This window comes from Zophobas morio, unplaced genomic scaffold (genome assembly GCF_036711695.1).
Source record: "Zophobas morio isolate AGI-343-1 ecotype UQ-CSIRO unplaced genomic scaffold, CSIRO_AGI_Zmor_V1 ptg000030l, whole genome shotgun sequence".
In the NCBI taxonomy this organism is placed as follows: domain Eukaryota; kingdom Metazoa; phylum Arthropoda; class Insecta; order Coleoptera; family Tenebrionidae; genus Zophobas; species Zophobas morio.
The window spans coordinates 10,290,269-10,309,130 of NW_026972135.1; the positions used below are offsets into that span (position 1 = coordinate 10,290,269).

At 35.0% G+C, this 18,862-nt stretch overlaps 2 protein-coding genes across 3 annotated transcripts; both read left to right on the plus strand.

The window, feature by feature from the left end:
• The first annotated feature begins 2,241 nt into the window (after window positions 1–2,241).
• LOC135138273 (putative uncharacterized protein DDB_G0290989) lies at window positions 2,242–8,426 on the plus strand. 2 transcript variants are annotated; one of them, XM_064068215.1, is made up of 5 exons: window positions 2,242–2,639; window positions 7,094–7,483; window positions 7,681–7,780; window positions 7,826–7,887; window positions 8,063–8,426. In XM_064068215.1, exons 1-5 carry the CDS (start codon window positions 2,612–2,614, stop codon window positions 8,242–8,244), a joined length of 762 nt encoding a protein of 253 aa, XP_063924285.1. In that variant the 5' UTR covers window positions 2,242–2,611; the 3' UTR covers window positions 8,245–8,426. The 2 variants fall into 2 exon arrangements, with proteins under 2 accessions (XP_063924285.1, XP_063924283.1); XM_064068213.1 differs by having other exon boundaries at window positions 2,243–2,639; window positions 7,681–7,887.
• Window positions 8,427–16,421: 7,995 nt separating this feature from the next.
• On the plus strand, window positions 16,422–18,463 carry LOC135138915 (thiamine transporter 1-like). The gene is made up of 4 exons (XM_064068947.1): window positions 16,422–16,790; window positions 16,848–17,303; window positions 17,354–17,558; window positions 17,609–18,463. Exons 2-4 carry the CDS (start codon window positions 16,995–16,997, stop codon window positions 18,385–18,387), a joined length of 1,293 nt encoding a protein of 430 aa, XP_063925017.1. The 5' UTR covers window positions 16,422–16,790; window positions 16,848–16,994; the 3' UTR covers window positions 18,388–18,463.
• The last annotated feature ends 399 nt before the right edge of the window (window positions 18,464–18,862 follow it).

Genomic DNA, 18,862 nt, shown 5'->3' on the forward strand with positions numbered 1-18,862 from the left:
CCACACCCCCCACACAATAGATAAAATAATAAGTGGACTAAAACAAAAACAACTACATGGAAAATTCTACAAAGACTTAGAAGAAACTCATGTCAATAAGAAGATGTCATTGATTTGGTTAAAAAAATCAGGTTTGTATGCCGAAACAGAAGGATTTGTGTTTGCTATTCAAGACCAAGTAATCAATACCAAGAATTACAAAAAATACATCATCAAAGATCCGAACATAAAAAACGACTGCTGTCGTCTCTGCAAAGCAAAACCTGAAACGATCCAGCACATAATCTCTTCTTGCAGCATCCTAGCACAAATTGACTACAAAGCTAGACACGACAACGTCGCCAAAATCATCCACAAAGAATTAGCAACACTTATGAACTTAATCGAAGATACGACACCGTATTACACTTACATTCCATCTCCGTTCCTTGAAAATAACAAATACAAATTATACTGGGATCGCACAATACTTACAGACTTAAACATTACAGCTAACAGACCAGACATCATACTTATCAAAAAATACACGAACGAAGCCATTCTCATTGACATTGCTGTTCCTAACACAAACAACATTATTCAAACATACCACACCAAGATTTCAAAATATCTACAATTATCGATAGAAATGAAATCCATGTTGAATCTTAAAAAAATTTCAATTCTACCCCTAGTTATCTCTAATGTAGGTGTAGTTCCAAATAGCTTAGTTGAGAATTTAAAGTCTTTGCATTTGAATGATTCAATAATTATCAAAATTCAAAAAGCTGTTTTGTTAGGAACATGTCATATTGTTCGTAAGTTTCTTGAACAGTCTGATCATGTCAGTCAGATTAGATTAGCACCAGTAGGCCAGAGTAGTGTAGGTCACTTTCCAAGTGATGCGCGGATAAATGGTCGGTAGTTACGCTAGACTTTTGGGGATGGGGTGAGATTAGAAAATAATAGCAGACTAATTTGTATGCTGTAATTCTAGAATCTCGAAAGTTGTTCTGTTAATTTAATCAATGCACATCATTACTTGGTCTTAGTACCCGTAATGATAGAAGTCTTGCCTGAATGCCCGTCATTTCAGGGTCAGTGGTGGGTCTTAAAAACTTACAAGCTGTTGAAAATACGCCAGAACCTTTTCATTAACTATTTCTGCACAATTATTAATTTGGTGCAAATGTTGGAAGTCACTATAACATTTTTCGTACATTACTTTCGACTTGGTTGGAATAAGAGCTTGAAGAACTTCTTCAACACTTTTCACCAAATTTTCAGGTAAAATAGCCCCAATTTTAGAAAGTATTAAAATTTATGAAACCGATAAACTATTGAACAGATGACGGATGTTGTAGCCCATAACAGCCTCAGATGCTTTAAAATCCTCTGTAATAAAAACCATAACATTCCTAGGTATGTTAATAGCTATTTCAATTGAAGAACACAGATTTATTTACGTATTTATTTTTTTGTAGAGTTGTACCCAGTTTTGTCCTAACAGTTTCCCTTTTTGTTTTGCAGATGCAGATGCTCCAACTTGTCCAGTATGCCACACGGGAAAAATTGTAAAGGAGTTTACGCTGACGGGCTGGCTTTTCTGCATTTTTTGTTTCCCATACGGATTTATTTGTTGCTACCTCATGCGCAAGAAAAAGTGCGACAACTGTGGACATTTACCACGAAACTGAAAAGTGCAACAAATTTCTTCCTTTACATATTATTTTATACATATTAAACTTTTTCTACTAACTAGTTAAACGTTTTGATTAAGTTTAGATTTTAACACGTTATCATATTGGCACAGGTTCGTAGTCTTGATGAAAGAATTTCTAAGATTGTCGCATTTTTGTGTAAAAAATACTATATTTAAAAATACACAGACCACCATTTTTAAAGATGGAACCTTACCTTAATGTAAATATATAAATTGAACAAGATTTAAACTTATTCCCTACAGAAAGACAATGTTTCTGATTTCGCCCAATTTATAACATTTTCTATACAAACGCAGCGAGAGTACCAAGGCAATGACAGAATACTGGAAAAGTGTCATCTAAATAAATTCCATCAAAGGAAAAACATTACTTATTTAAAAATGTTAATATATTCGTTTCTGTTCTCTCATGACCTTACAGTTCCACACTTTGGGAACTGCTTGACTAGACTTTATCTTGTTGAACTAGATTTTATTTGTTGTTGAAGTGTGATTCACATCCAAACACCATTTAATTTTATATCTTTGCTGTAAAACTTGCCCCCATTTTGAACTCGCTTTTTTCTTTGTAGAATTTTTCAAATTCTCCATTTTTCTTTCAAATTCAAACATTATTTTATGTAGCTATGTTTCTGATTTACAGAACATAAATATAATTATATTACATTACATTCCATGCAGCGGATGCCTAAATATTGTGTAATTTTGTTAATAACATTTATACACATACGTCTTATCAGGTGTGAGTAACAGTAGCAAACTGCGTTTGGTACATAATACACCCCTCGTCTGCTAAAATGTAGTAGTTGAAGGCATGTGCCGTTGCCCCACCACCACTACAACGACAAGAACATTGACTTAACGGAGGAACATTTTCAACTACACCAATATTTTCAAAACAAGTTACCCATGGCTTCGCAACTAAGAACTACACCGTGTAAGTACTTTTTGAAAAACTTCTTGCGTCATGTTTTAGTCTAAGATTATTTAGACAGAACTTCCTTCACCTCTGAATTGTTTACCTATAACTTCCGTCTATTTTTTTAATGAAACCTTAAGATTATTATTAGAAGACGAAAGAATAACAGAACTTGCTTGCCTGTTGATGATGACGTGATAGTAACTTTGTTGCGCTAATCCTTTATACTGGATATAGTAAATATTCAACTCCGTAGACCTCCGTAGACCGGTGACATCATCACTAATAATAAACTGAAAGGTAAAAATTTCCTCTTTCGTAAGAAATTAACAAACATCTGCTATCTGAGGGGGTCGTGATATTTTTAATAAATAAATAGATGGTACGAGGTTTCTTACTCGACGGCCGCCATTTTTTTTTTACATTACCTACAACATTGCCAGTCAATAAATTTCGGACACTAGTATCATTTCACTGTCAGTTGTCTAAAATCTCATTTTTTATAGATCTCATTAAAAACTATAGATGGTTAGTTGAATCTTCTTGAAATTTGGTCTATACCTACTTAAAAATACTAAGGAAAGAACGATTTTTTTTTTAATTCAGAACTGTAACATATGCATACACTTTTTTAACTAAAACGGTAAATAAAATAATAAATTATTTATTATGAATAAATTCTAAAATAGAAAATTATAATTAGCTTTGAAAATATTGAGAACCGGAAGACGAAAAAATGTTACAAATGAGGAACTCTTTAATATCATGTTAGATGTAAAGGTCGATTTATAAACTTGCCGCTGACGCTGCTGTTCGCCTTTGACGTTGCCATTGTAAATACGCAGCGAAGGTATGCGTCGTTTACATCATCCGTTGACGTGGCCATTGAAAGTTCGCACGCTATTGGGGTGACGTTTGAGATGACCAACTTTTAACTTTCGCCGTTACGTTGCCGTTGACAAGAAACTTAAAACATGGTTAAAATGGTACATTTTCACACGGAAATATGGATTTTGCAATTATGGGACGGAGCCTAATTGCAAAATCGATATTTACATTGTTCCATTTTAAACATGGTTGAAGTTTCATGTTGTGAAAAAAGTCTACAAATATTAAAACAAAAGGGCAAAATGTAAGCTCTCCCACCCGCCCAATCTCAATTATGATGATTTTTTTTATTCGCCGTGAACCAAGAGGGCGGAGCTTAACTGCAAAATACTTATTTCTTTACAAGAAATTAAAAACATCTTTTGGAGTATTGTGTTGTTCAAAGAATGATATGTATATTATGAAAAAAGGCAAAATACAAATCCCTGCCCACTCACCCCATTTCTTATTATTCATGTGATAATGGGTGTAGGTGTTTCGATTTTATGATTTTTTTTTCAATTTTTCCTTTCCTATTTTTTTCGATTTAAAATTTCACGAGTTTTCAATTTTTTTCAGGTCAGGTCAGGTCAGTGCTTGCTAGGACAAGACTGATGTGGCAAATTACATACCCTCTAAGAAAATAGAGGGTGGGTGGGCGGGGCTAGTATTTTTTAACGTAAGACTAATTTTGGTAAACGACAATTTTAGAAGTAATCACTCGAATGAAGGGGGGGTAGGTGGGCAAGGCTATTGCTTGCTTATAAAACACCCTATAGGAAAAAGTTAAACTTAGCTCCACCCATCCTCCCGTTCTCTCATTTTTTCATCTGAAATAAGAAATAAGTCTTACAGCAGATTATATAACAAAAAAAATACGATTAGCGCTTTTTTCATTTTTTAACAGCCTACGTCCTATTAGTTCCTATTCCCAATCTAAAAAAAAACATAATTAACCCCGCCCACTCTGTCCGGAGGCGGAGTTAATACCTGCTAAGATAGAACTGATTTTGGTAAATGACATACCCTCTAAGCAAATAAAGGGTGGTTGGGCGGGGCTAAAACTTGATAAGATAAGACTCAATAATATTAAGAAGTGTCATTGGAATAAAGAGGGGGTGGGTGGGCTGGGCTACTACTTTCTATGTTTCGATTTGCAATTTCAGGAGTTTTCTTTTTTGATTTTTCAATTTTTCGATTCTTTAATTTTCCATTTCTTCAAATTTTCGTTTTGAAATATATCGTGTCGGTTTTTTATTTTCTTCATTTTTCAGTTTTTCGGTTTTTCGATGTTCTGATTTTATATTTCTTTTTTCAATGTGAAATTTTTCAATTTTTAGATTTTTTAATTTTTCGTTTTTTCAATTTAAAATTTTTAGTTTCGTGTTACTCAAATTTTTCTTTCCTTCAATTTTTCGGTTTGCAATTTTTCAGTTTTTCATTTTATTTTGTTTCTTCACTTTTACGATATGCGACTCTTCGAGTTTTAATTTTAAAACTTTTCAATTTTTCGATTTTCCAACTTTTCGATGTTTAAGGTTTCAGATTTTGCAAATTTTCCATTTACAGTTTCACGAGTTTTTAATTTTTCAATTTCGATTTTTGTTTCTTAAATTTTTCAAATTGCAATTTTCAATTTTTCAGTTTTTTTGTTTCTTCCATTTTTACGATATATAACCCTTAGAATTTTCATCTTTATTTTATTTATTTATTTATTTATTTTTTTGATGAAAGAAACTAAATACAAAATTAGTCGGGGCTTATTTCCATAGAACTTTCCTCGCCCCTGATGAGTAGCCCAACAAATCCTGCTTCTTTCAAAAATTTTTCGGTATTTTATTTTCTTTATTTTTTCAATTATTCGATTTTTCAATCATGTGGCGAAGTTAGTAAATTTATTGATTGTTTAAAATTTCACGAGTTTTCAATTTTTTTCAGGTCAGGTCAGGTCAGTGCTTGCTAGGATAAGACCGATTATGGCAAATTACATACCCTCTAAGAAAGTAGAGGGTGGGTGGGCGGGACTAGCATTTGTTAACATAAGACTGATTTTTGTAAACGACAATTTTAAAAGTAATCACATGAAGAGAGGGTAGGTGGGCGGGCCTATTGCTTGCTTATAAAGACTGAAATAAAAAGTTAGCCCCGCCCACCCACCCGTTCTCTCACTTTTTTCTTCTTATATAAAAAATAAATCTTATAGTAAATAGTATAACAAAAAATTACGATTAATACTTTTTTTTCTTTCTTTTTATCAGTCGACGTTCTATTACCACCCCGCCTCCATTTCAGTGATTCATTTGATCCGGTCAGAATGAAAGGTGGATCGTAGATTCATCAAAAATAAAATCGTTAAAATGAGAACAACGCCAGTGGGCGGGACTAAAACTTGCTAAGATAAGACTCAACAATATTAAGAGTTGTCCCTGGAATTAGGATGGGGTGGGTGGGCGGGGCTACTACTTTCTATATTTCGATTTGCAACTTCATTAGTTTTCAATTTTTGATTTTTCAATTTTTCGATTCTTTACTTTTCCATTTGTTAAAATTTTCGATTTGCAATTTTTCGTTTCGGTTTACTTTATTTTTTCAATTTTTCGTTTCTTGAATTTTTTGGCTTGCAATTTTTCAGTTTTTCATTTCAGTAAATGACAACATATCCTCTAGGAAGATAAAGGGTGAACGGGGCTAAAACTTGCCAAAATAAAGGGACAAGGGTCAACAATATTAAGAATAATCAGTCACTGGAATGAACAGGGGGTGGGTGGGCAGAAATGTTTTTCTAATAACTTGTCAGCTTGTCACTTTTTCATTTGGCATTTAATGTCAACAACAATCAGCATTAAGCCCTCAATGCAAACGGCTCTAAAATCCTTGCTAAGTACAGCAGCAGTGTTGAAACATGAGAGTGAAAGCAATATAAATTCTGTGTTTTCTGTAATATAACATATTATTTAGTTACATTTTCTTTTGTTTACAATATTATAGACGAGTACAATACAGATGTACAACAAAACGTGTTGTTTACTGTAACGTCCGCGACCCTACAGTTTTGCGAGGGTTGTGATCTCCGCTAACTGCACTGGTAAGTTGTCGACCTTGAAATTTGCTTAAATTTTGAAAAAAAAAGATCAAACTGCTACGCTGGGACCTTTATTTCAGTCTTGAACAGTAGGATAATTTTTGTATGTTCTATGCCAAGATTATTACGGGTGATGGTGATAGTATTGTCAAGGCTAGCTACGATTGTCTGATTTTCAGTATTTTTATTTTGACAATTTATTTTACCATGTTGGAAAAAATAAAATAATGCATGCGTTTCATTTCCAAATTCAGAAAAAAATCCACTATTTAAAAACTGATGCTGTTTAAAACAAATCAAGTTATCCCTGTATTTCAAAAACAAGTATAAATTTGAAAAAATTGCCGAAAACAGAACTTGAGTATTCCTATTGACAGCCCAAATTTCAAAAAGATTAAGGCGGCTTGTCATAAAAAACAATGGAATGAGTCTTAGCTTAGGTACATCCCATTCGTACGATCTATTTATTAATCTTAATTAAGTTAGATGGTGAAAGCCTAACCAAATTTGTATGTACCTGTAGATGAAGACGACGACGACAGTGAGGACGACGACGATAGCAGTCAAGACGACGACGATAGCAGTGAGGACGACGACGATGACAGCGAGGACGATGACAATATCTACAACTACAAGATCGAGCAGGCCTCAATAACGGTACCACATGAAAAACCACCAAGTCGCGGTCACCAATCCAATTATCAACCATACTTGAAACCCCAACCAAATTTTCAACCTAAACTAAATTTGCAACGACGGCAACAGCAATCAAATCTACAACTTCACCCAAATTTTCAACTTCAACCAGATTTTCGGCCTCAACCAAATTTCCAACCTCGTCGATATTCTCAACATCAGTCGTCCGTGCCTTCAAGACCAGCAGTTAACTCATCGCCGTATGTCGTACAGCTTCGTAAGTGGTTTTTAACGAAGAATTTTTCTTTGAATTGTTTATTTAAAGTTTTTTTACGTCAATCAGTCTGGGATTAATAGAAAATGTGATTTGACTTGGTTCATAAGTTCGACTATTTGAAAATTTTTAAGTAGGAGGTACCAAAATGATCACGTTACTAAAAGCGACTAAAAATGTTTATCTGTTTGTACACTTAGGTGACGACGGTTCAAAAACGAGAAACCACAATATACCACCAAGTGGCCGTCGTCAATCTAATTGTCAGCCACATTTGAAAACCCAACCAAATTTGCAACCTCGACAACATCGATCAAATCCTGGACTTCACTCAAATTTTCAATGTCGGCAACATCCTCAACACCAGCCATCCGTGGCTTCAAGGCCAGCAGTTAACTCGGCGCCTCGTAAGTAGCTTTTTGCGAAGAATCTTTATTTGAATTGTTTGTTGAAAGTTCTTTACGTTGTTTGTTTTGTGCACAAATTAAAACTATTTTATTTTTATACATGCTATGGGTAATCTATAGTAGAAGTAGTAACCAAAATATTTAGAATAATAGCCTTTAATTTTTTGTTTTGCAGGTGTGGAGCAATTTACCGTTACAACTAGCAGAACTTGCCCTTCATGCGACCGGGAAACATTAAAACGCACATTCACCTTAAAGGGCTGGCTTTACGCCATAGGTTGTTTCCCGTGTGGAATTATTTGCTGCCTCGACATGCGCAAGAAAAAGTGCAGCCGTTGTGGATACTTAAGATCGTAACCATCTAAAAAGCTATACTAGTTAACCATTGCGGTTAATTAATTAATAATAAATACTAACATTACATACTATACAGGTGTTCTGGCGGTCTTTCTCTGAAAAACGGGTAGAAATTTTGAAATTCTGTAAACGGTATGCTTTTAATTGAAGGGGAGAGCTTAATGTAGTGCATTACAAATATGACGCACGTATAATATAAATAATAATAAATTGTTAATCAAAAAACCCGCCTTACATAATTTTTCTTCATTTTACTTTCCGAGCGTAAGCAAAGGAAGTATTGTAATCGAGTCCGTCGGCCGACTCTCTACTTTTACGTTTTCTCGATCTTTCATGACCCCTAGAAGACGAAGAAATAGGTCTCCCATTTCCGTCTGTCTGTCCGTCTGTCCGTCCGTCTGTCCGTCTGTCCGTCTGCCGTCCTGAATTTTTATTAGACAGATAATCTCCGAAAGTACTCGACCGATTGTTGTGAAATTTTGTACTTATATTAAGAATATCATATAGATGGTAAAACGCTAACCAAAATTTGTCTAATCATCCCCACCACTAATGCGATGACGTCACTTCAAAATTGTACGTGGTAAATGGGTTTTCAATTGTATAAAATAACATAGTCCTACACATGTAGTTTACAACTCCGAATCGACTTTTCACCCGAAACGTCCAGATTTTTGGAAAAAAAATCAAAATTATAAAACAACATTTTGAAATTTAATTTTTAATCTGCTAACCAGAATGCTTTGAAATGTTGCAGATGTTTTAAGGCTATAAAGAGCATCATAAATCTTTAGTCAAAAAATATTTGCTTATCCCCTCCAAAAACTTGATGACGTCAGCTCAAAAGTTTGTGGAATAAATCATATCTAAAATGTACAAAATATGATGAGTCTGTACTTGTGATCTATCACTCCATTCATATTTTTTGGATTTGCATATACAGGGTGACTCAAAAAAATTAATGAATGCATAAACTTATTTTACTGATTTACTCAGAAACTACAAAACCGAATGCTTTGAAATCCTGCAGATGTCTTAAGGTTATAAAGAGCATAATAAATGTTTAGTCAAAATATATTTGCTTATCCCCTCCAAAAAATTGATGTCGTCAGCTCGAAAGTTTGCCGAATAAATCCTATCTAAACTGTGAAAATATGATGAGTCTGTACTTGTAATTTATCACTCCATTCATATTTTTTGGATTTGCATATACAGGGTGACTCAAAAAAATTAATTAATGCGTAAATATATTTTATTGATTTAATCAGGAACTACAAAACCGAATGCTCTGAAATCTTGCAGATGTTTTAAGGTTATAAAGAGCATAATAAATGTTTAGTCAAAATATATTTGCTTATCCCCTCCAAAAACTTGATGACGTCAGCTCGAAAATTTGCCGAATAAATCATATCTAAAATGTACAAAATATGATCAGTCTGTACTTGTGATCTATCACTCCATTCATATTTTTTTCATTTGCATATACAGGGTGATTCAAGAAAATAAATGAAAGCGTAAATTTATTTTACTGATTTACTCAGGAACTACAAAACCGAATGCTTCGAAATCTTGAAGATATTTTAAAATTATCATAGGCATGGTAAATTTTTGATCAAAATGTATTTGGTCGTCCCCCCTAAAAAATTTATGACGTCACCACAAAATTTTGCTGAATAAATCCTATCTAAAATGCAAAAAATATGCTGAGTTTGTACTTGTGATTTATCATTCCATTCATATTTTTTAGATTTTCTTAAGAGGTGGTTCAAAAAAATTAATGAAGTCAATTTATTTTATTGATTAAATTAAAGGCAACACTTATTATTAGTATTACACCCCAATCAACCCAATTTGGTAGACACAAAATTGGTTAAAGGAAAAACTCGGTTGAAACATAAGGGTAGCACGCTTATTTACATCGACTTTAACATTACAGACCTGCATTTGTTTAATGCGCTCACTTGGTTCCGCGAATGTGAAATAGACATGTTTATAATCAACCAATTGTGAATTTCACCGTCAAGAATTAAAATAAAACCCAATGTTTTATATAATAAGCGGAAGTCGAAGCAATAAAACCGATGGTCGTTTTGTTTACAGTTTCTCTGTTTGACTCTCACGTATGCTGTTACGCTTGTCATCTTAAATTAAGAATGTTTATACATAAACGATTTTCAGTTGCCTTTCATATTACTAGACAGCGGATTTCTGTCGGGCTACGTCACGATTATAGGTGGGGACGCGCTGGATCGCCGGGACTCAGTAGCGGGTGATAGATAATCACTGAATTTAATCAGTACTAATTCCATAAATATAATTAACGATTTATTAATCAAACGGCTAAGTAAATGAGAACGGGAATTAACAGCAGAGTGCAACGAAACAGCGTTATTCTAATCTCAAATAAACGAAGTGCAGTCCGCAACCGCAATGAATTCGCATCCCGTACGAGCCGTACCGAGTTTGGCCTTGCCTAGCCCGACAGAAATCCGCTCTCTAGATATTACACACCGGCGCCGTATACGTGAATAAATTGTTTCGTTATTTTATTGATTATAAGACATCAATATTCAAAACGACCCAATTCATTTTCCCGAAAATTTGGGAATACAATAATTTTATTCTTAGTATTACACTACATCTATCCCAACTGATATACGTGTCCTTGCAAAAATGTTGATGACGTCATCACAATTTTTTTTTAAATTCCCACTACAAAAATGTAATGAGAAAAAAAAACACAATAGGCATGCAGTCGTCAAGTTTCCGACAGCGAGGGAAGTACTGTCTAAACTCCTTAGATCAATTTTTTACATAAAAAATATAACTCTAAGTGTAACCTGTTAAAGAATTCAGCTATGTGTACCTAAGTTTTAAGCAAAATACCGTCTTTTTGAAAATAATTTTTTCTGCTACCGATAGTGTAAATGAATCGTATTGCTCCAGTGACACTGCAACGTTGCTAGCTCCGTAAGTAGGTTATTAAGGGCGAAGTGTTACTTACGGTGCCAGGACAAAAAAGTAATGGAAGAAGGAGAATGTCAATGAAATGTCAATAATTTCATTTTACAGCAAGTTTTTTTTTTTTGAAGTTCCTTTTGTAATTATTTATTAATATTAACTGTAACACTACACTCAGTAATATTTATTAAAGGATTATTCTTTGAAGTTATTTCAAAATTAGTAACTGTCATATTTTCATCAACTGCATGAGTTGTGCCTCCACCATTTTCTTTTATAATTGAGGTATCAACAGAAGAACTCACACGACGTTAATTTCAGCACTGAATATTCACACCATAAACTGCTAAGTGACTTGAGGGCTTTGGACCTTTCCATAAAATATCCAAGCATTACGGCTTCATTAACATCTTGAATGTTTCATGATGTATACCAATTTGAAAATGCTTTGTAAATTTGATTATAACGTTCTTCTATTGCCTTTAAATGACTTGAATCACTCATTTTTCACTTTGAACAACTACTTTTTAGAAAACTTCATCTGTAAACAAATTTTTTACCTTGTTGCTACGGAAATGAATACATTCAACGAGTTCCTGATAATTTGTCACGTCATCCCGACTGCCCCTGACTTCTACTCTAGGCCTGTATCCTTTGTGCAGATGGCGCGCCCGCCAGCTCAACAAGGAACCGCGCACTCCGCTTCCACCACGTGTTTCTCAACTGAACAAGTGTTAAAGTTTCAAAAGGAGCAATAAACAACATTTAAATTCGTCATACACCCTCGTGAGATTTTAAAGAGCAAAGAATTCTTAGCTGAGACTAAGATGGGACATCAGACAATTATATGATGAAAGCAACAAAATATGTACAAGAAGAAAACTATAAAGATTCATAAAACAAAAAAAAATCTGGTTCGAAGTAAAACTTGTGCAGATAAAAAACTTACGTGAGGTTACAACTGCAGAGCATGAAAATTTACGTTCAACTTAAATTATAGCAAAGAAATTACTGACGGTAAAATCGTGAGATAGAGAAAAACTGCATGAGGTGAAAAATTGCAAAGCTAACAAAATGACATGAGTTTATTATTATTTTATGTCCATGTGAATTAACGGTTAATTTTTAAAAAGTGAGGTTATTCAGTTGCATTATGGGTCGTCGTCTAGATTTCCTCCAACAAACACACAAAAAACATAGCAGGCAATCTGGAGGTTCAAAATGGTGTCAGACGAATGCGTCGTTAAAAAAAATGCGTCAAAAATATGTTTTCCAGAAATGTAATCAATCCTGTGGCGCTGCGCAAATAATGGTCTAAATCAAAGGAATAAAATGCACGTTCCACATGACCCACGATGTTGTTAATTTGTTCAACGAGCTTTTACAGTTCAACATGTACTCGGTCTGAAAATACTCTTTCGACATGGCCGTTGCCAGAACAAAGAATTTACATTATGTTAAATTATGCCACACTTTGTCAACGATTCAAACAAAGAATTTACATTATGTTAAATGATGCCTTGATACAAGTGACTGGTTACTTACATGGAACTTTTTTATATTTTAGAGCAACTTCTGGATAAATATAAAATTACATCAAACACCATTTTCAACGTAGATGAATCAGGTTATAGTACGGTTCAAAAAAGAAAACAAAAAATCATTGCCCAACGTGGTAAAAGACAGGTTGGGGGAATCACTAGTGGAGAAAGAGGAGTGCTTACTAAGGTAGTGTGCTGCGTAAATACACCAGACCTTTACATTCCACCGATGATCATTTTTAAAAGAAAGCGACGTGCTCCAGAACTAGGAATTGGGGCTCCTACAGGTAGTATTTACGAAATTTCTGCCAGTTCAATAGTTAAATCCGGTCCTGAGAAACCCGTCTTGTTTTTATTAGATGGACATTGTAGGCACGGCAAAAATTTAGAGGCTTTGCAGTTCGCAAAAGAAAATTATATCCATTTGCTCCAATTGCCAGGTCATACTACTCATCGACTTCAGCCTTTAGATGTGGCTTTCTTTAAACCCTTGCAGAATTATTATGAGCAAGCCCAAGAATCATGGATGCGTGGTTAACCTGGAACTCCGATATCTGTTTAGAGTGTGGCAGTTGCACTGTTGGAACTGCAGCAGGAGCCTTCATGGGAGCAGGAATTTGGTCAGTAAACCGTCATAAATTCCAAGATCATGACTTTGCACCATCTACTATTTTACAATCTGACGCAGCGGAAGGCACAGAGTCTCCCACAGTAATCTTACCCACACCAGTTGATTGTATGGTCACTTCTTTCCCTGACCAACAGCAAAATCGTGTACCCCTTCCATCAACTAGCTACGTTAGAGATACTAAAGTATCTCCTATTTTAACCAAACATTCCGTCAGAACTATTACATTCCCCAGTTGATCATGGGGTCACTCCTAATCCAGGTCAACAACAAAGCTGCTCTTTACTTAGTTCACGCCTTCCATCAACTAGTTGCCAAAAATATGAGTGAATCTCTTATTGCGTCTTGCAGAAGACCTTCCTAGCCCCTTGAGTCAATAAAAAACAGTTCAGTTTGTACGAGATTTCGCCACTGCCGACCGGAGGCAAAAATACATGTGATCGACAAGGCAAGGTTGGTAAGAAGAAGAGGTTGGCAACAAAGAACAACCACACCAAGAAAGAGGGACATGCGCGCAAAAACGGGGGTGACATCATCCCTTGTGAAAGCGCGGCACTTCCTTTTGACCGCTTCGAGCAACAGGTTGTATTTTTAACTGTGAGATTCTGTGCCTTTGCTGTTGTTTTTTATTTTCGAGTGTCGATTCTGTTCCATTGGAAAACCTAGCAATCTCACAATTTTAGCCTCAGTAATTTTCCTTGTTGTATAATTTGAATTGAACTTAAATTTCCAGGCTCTGCAGTTTTAAACCTCAAGTAATATTTTATTTGCATCAGTTTATTTTACATCAGATCTTTGTTTTATAAATCTTTGCTAGTTGTCCAATTTTTATCTCAATTAAAAATTATTTGTTTTTGAATTTTCGTAAGAGTGTATGGCGAGTTTAAATGTTGTTTATTTCTCCTTTGCTGAAGCTTTAACACTTGTTCGGTTGTAATTTAATAGTTGTCATAGAGATTGAACATTTAAATGGAATTGAAGTCAAATAACACATAACTCGTAATGTACGGCGGGCGCGCGACTCCTTCTCAAACTGACTGGATTGATCGCGTCACCTGCACAAGTCCGTGGGTTTGTATAGCGTCAGGAGGCGATCGCGGGTTTGTAACGCTGTCGATTTGGACCAATAGTCGAGACCCAACTACGGATCTGCGATCGTAACGGCCTAGTTTCGCAGGGCACGTTCGTAATGGAGATATGCGTGCGGGCAGGCTTTGTGATAGATAGAATCACCGTCGTGGGGGAGAACAGTGACGATCAGGAGTCCCAACCTCTACTCGCGCTACGACGCCGCCGCCTGTAGCTAATTCTTGCGGCTTTAATTCATTGTTTGTCAATTCACAATTCATGTTAGGATTTGAATCGTTAACTGGTGCTAACGCAATTTAACAGACTTTAGATTTATTTAAATAAACACTCACTAGGAGATTTCATGAAATTCACTTAGTCAGAATTCAGTCTTTGGTTTAACAAAGTAAGAATGAGTTTCTGGATGCTAGTACTTAAGTGCTACATTATAACACTTCTTAATTTTTCACAATTGCTAATAGTTCATTTACGGGAGTTAAATTACCCTAACGTTGCCCCCCTGTGGTAAAAGACCGCAGAAAAGTGCAGCAGAATTCATAATGTAATATCGTGGACTGACGGGGGGATCAAAGACTTCTTTCCTTATGCAGTTATCATCGTTATCATCATCACATCACCGAGACGCATTTTCCTCGCAACGTTGCAAATTAAATCACTGCGACATTTTATTTCTCGCAACGCTGGATAATTACACCATTGAGGAGCTTTCCTCGCAACGCCTGATGCATTTTGTGTTTATTTATCATGTGTTTTGCTTGGGATAAACAATCCAAGATATAAACCCTCAAAAGAAATTGTTTTAAGTAACCAACCACTTGAATCATAGCATAATGTAACATCAAATAAATTCATTGTATGAATCGTTGATAAAGTGTGGCATAATTGAACATAATGTAAACTCTTTTAAAAATTTATCAAAGCTGTTTATTAAACGTAAAATGGGTTGCTTATGCAGAAATACTCAAGCGTGAGCAGATAAAATGGACATTCTGTATAAATGTCATTGTCATTAATTGTTTACATGTAAGAATGGTACTGCCATTGCACAAATTTTGGCATTAATTAAACGACGCTATACGTCTCACATCTTTTGTTTCTAGAACCCCCCTTAGGTGAAACAAAATGTAAAAAATCATTTTCAATTTTCAAAGTATTGTTGGTTGCATATACTTTTATTTTAAGGTGTGGTATACAACTTGGCAACGTCAGTATCTTTAATATATTTAAAACCTCCTGTCAAATAAGTTTGTTTGCATATTTTGAATATTCCATGTCAAATTTTTACATTTATATTTTATGCTGGAACTCTCGACATGACATTGTTAATATTATTCATTAAAGATGTTTATAAAAAGTAAATGTATTTAATTTGTTTACCAGGAACACTCACATCAGTAAAAATAAATAAAATAAAAATAGTAATAACAAAAATTCTTTGGTTAATACTACATACATATCATTGAGGTAGAATGACAGGAGGGATCGTGATCCATTAAACCAATGTTAAAGAAATACCGGCAAAACTACTCCACGCAAGAGCTATTTATGATCCGGGTACTTTAAATTCCCAATACTACAGTAATAAATAGGAGTGTATGCGTTAAGTAATACTGTGTTTATGGTAGGATTTATTTTAAAACAGTCAAATTTTGGGATTTTTAGTTTCTGTTGTTTATTTGGACAAACATAAATAAAAAGCTGTAAACCAATTAACCAACTTACTGAATACATCAAAATAAAGAATTTCGCTCTTTATTAACGAATTAAAATTTTTATTCGTATTATTATATGTATCTGTGCACTCTGATAGTGATTCGGATTACGGTGACATAGATTACCAGTTTAATTAATAGACTCGACTTCACGGGATCAAACGACATTTACCGAAGCTAATGACACTAGGGAATTCCATATGACTTGTTTGCAATAATTTCAATATCGTTTTAGGGTCACCACGTTCACAGTCAGTAATACTTGTGCACAGAATTTCGCAGCATGTTTTTCTCCATTCCGGTTTTTTAAATACACTTACTGATAAATAATTTGTTATTTTATCATTTTCTCAAATCTCAAAGTACCATAAAAACATAATTACTCAATTTCATATCACATAATCTGTCTAACAATGATTTCACTAATGTAGTGCTTTATCTAACATTGGTAGAGCAACCTTCATTTTAATTAATTTTCATTGTTTGTGCATTTAAAGTGTTTTAGTTTTTTATGGAGGTCTCTGCAGAAATTACTTAGTATTTCAATAGTGTCTTATTAACCAAATACTATGAGATTATATCGTGAAACTAAAAAGAGATCTGAACACAAAAAAGGTGAGTACTTGAGTAAAAAAAGCCACTTAATTGAGCAGATAACTTTTTTTTAAATAGCTTTATTAGTTGACAAGGAGGAAACAATAGGCAAAAAATGTGCGAACAAGACGATTTTTTATTGAACTAAAATTCTGCGAAACCGCTCTCAAGAACCAAATATATAATCAATTCAAAAACATTTTCCTTCAGTACCCAACAGTCAAAATGGATCAATGGATAAAAATATCCCTCCTTCTGTGCGTCTTCGGATTTTTGAAAGAAATACGACCATCAGAACCCTTCGTCTACGACTATCTGATTGACCACCGATGGCGAAACGTAACAGGAGATGAAGTGTCCAAACAAGTGTATCCAGTGGGAACCTACAGCAACATGATCTTATTGGTTCTGGTGTTTTTAATCACGGATATGTGTAGATACAAACCTTTGATCGTGGTTTTGGGACTGTCAGGGATAGCCGTCTGGGCTATGTTAATATGGACCACGAGTTTGTTTGAGCTACAAGTGCTTGAGGTACCACTGCAATCAAATAAGGATTAGTTAACCTAATTTAACCTACTTAGGTTTTTTATGGCATGTTCAGCGCCGCAGAAGTCGCCTATTACACCTACATCTACGCCAAAGTGGATCCTGAACACTACCAAAAGGTCACCTCACACACTCGAGGTGCCATTTTGGCAGGGCGTGCCATCTCTGGTGTCACCTCCCAAACGCTAATCTCAACAGACGCCATGAACTTCAAAGAATTAAACTACATAACATTTACTGGTAAGTCTGCTTACTTAAGTCACTCATTTATTATTAAAACTCTTGTTTAGCCGTTAGTGCCGCCACCATTTGGGCCTTGTTTCTCCCACCCGTCGACAAAAGCCTCTACTTTCACTCCGAACACTCCAAAGACCAACCCTTTTCTAAAAAAATCATCTCAGCCTTCACTCTCATGAAATCTCACTTCGTTGACGCCTACACTAACCTCCACGTTATCAAATGGTCAGCTTGGTGGGCTCTCTCCACCTGTGGCTACGTCCAAATCGAAAACTACATGCAACCCTTGTATTCCGCCATTCAAGATTCAAACGAAGCCGCCTACAATGGTGCCGTCGAAGCCATCCTCACCCTCCTAGGCTTCCTGGGGGCGCTTCTTGCCGGATATTTGAAATTTAACTGGGAAGTGAAGGGCGAAATCACTTTGGGTGTTTTTTCCTTAGTTCAAGGGGCGCTCATCGTTGTGTGTTCTCAGACGGAATCCATTTTCGTGTGCTACGCTTTTTATATTGTGTTTGGGATTTTGTATCACTTTATGGTGACTATAGCAAGTGCCCAGATTGCCAAAGCCATCGATGAGGATAGTTATGGGTTGATTTTTGGTATTAATACGTTTTTTGCGTTGGTTTTTAATTCGATTTTGACGGCTTTGGTTGCTACTGAAGGAATCGGGTTTGCGTTAGATCCCAGGGATCAGTATATTGTATATGGGTGTTATCATTTGGCTATTGCTGTCGTGTTTGTTGTTATGGGGATGAGGACTTGTTTGATAAAAGGTAGATTGGTGGGCGAAAGCACTGATAATATTGTCGAGGAGAGTCATCGTGTATAAATTGCGCGGTTTGATTGATTGTGATATAAATTTTGTATTACATTTTGAGAAATAATAATTAAAATATTTTAGTTTGCTTGCATTTTTCCAAGATTCAGAAAATTGAATTTTTGCAACTTTTTTGTTACTTCCAACAGAATAGAGGAACAACACACAGCAGGTTTAATTAACGTTAATCACCACGCCGATAGATTTCTCGCTATTTGACTATTTACAAGACCAACCATTTAAAAAGGGAATTTAATAATCTATTTGTCATTTTAAGTTAATACCTACATTAGTTTTTATAGTTTATCCATAAAACTAACAGTTTTCGATTTAATGTCCTACATTTTATGCAACCAATTAAACATTTATTAACCACAAACGAAATAAGACGCAACCAGTGAGTATAGATATTTAAATACAAAGTCACTGACGCAACGTATCAATGCCCACTTGGACACTTGAATGTTTCCCATCGCTTAAACCATTA

Coding starts and splice junctions, on each gene's coding strand:
- LOC135138273 (XM_064068213.1), top strand. CDS start 2,612: ATGGCTTCGCAACTAAGAACTACACCGT. Junction 7,484..7,680: donor GCCGTATGTCGTACAGCTTC/GTAAGTGGTTTT, acceptor TTGTACACTTAG/GTGACGACGGTTCAAAAACG. Junction 7,888..8,062: donor AGCAGTTAACTCGGCGCCTC/GTAAGTAGCTTT, acceptor TTTGTTTTGCAG/GTGTGGAGCAATTTACCGTT.
- LOC135138915 (XM_064068947.1), top strand. CDS start 16,995: ATGGATCAATGGATAAAAATATCCCTCCTTCTGTGCGTCTTCGGATTT. Junction 17,304..17,353: donor TTGAGCTACAAGTGCTTGAG/GTACCACTGCAA, acceptor TAACCTACTTAG/GTTTTTTATGGCATGTTCAG. Junction 17,559..17,608: donor AAACTACATAACATTTACTG/GTAAGTCTGCTT, acceptor ACTCTTGTTTAG/CCGTTAGTGCCGCCACCATT.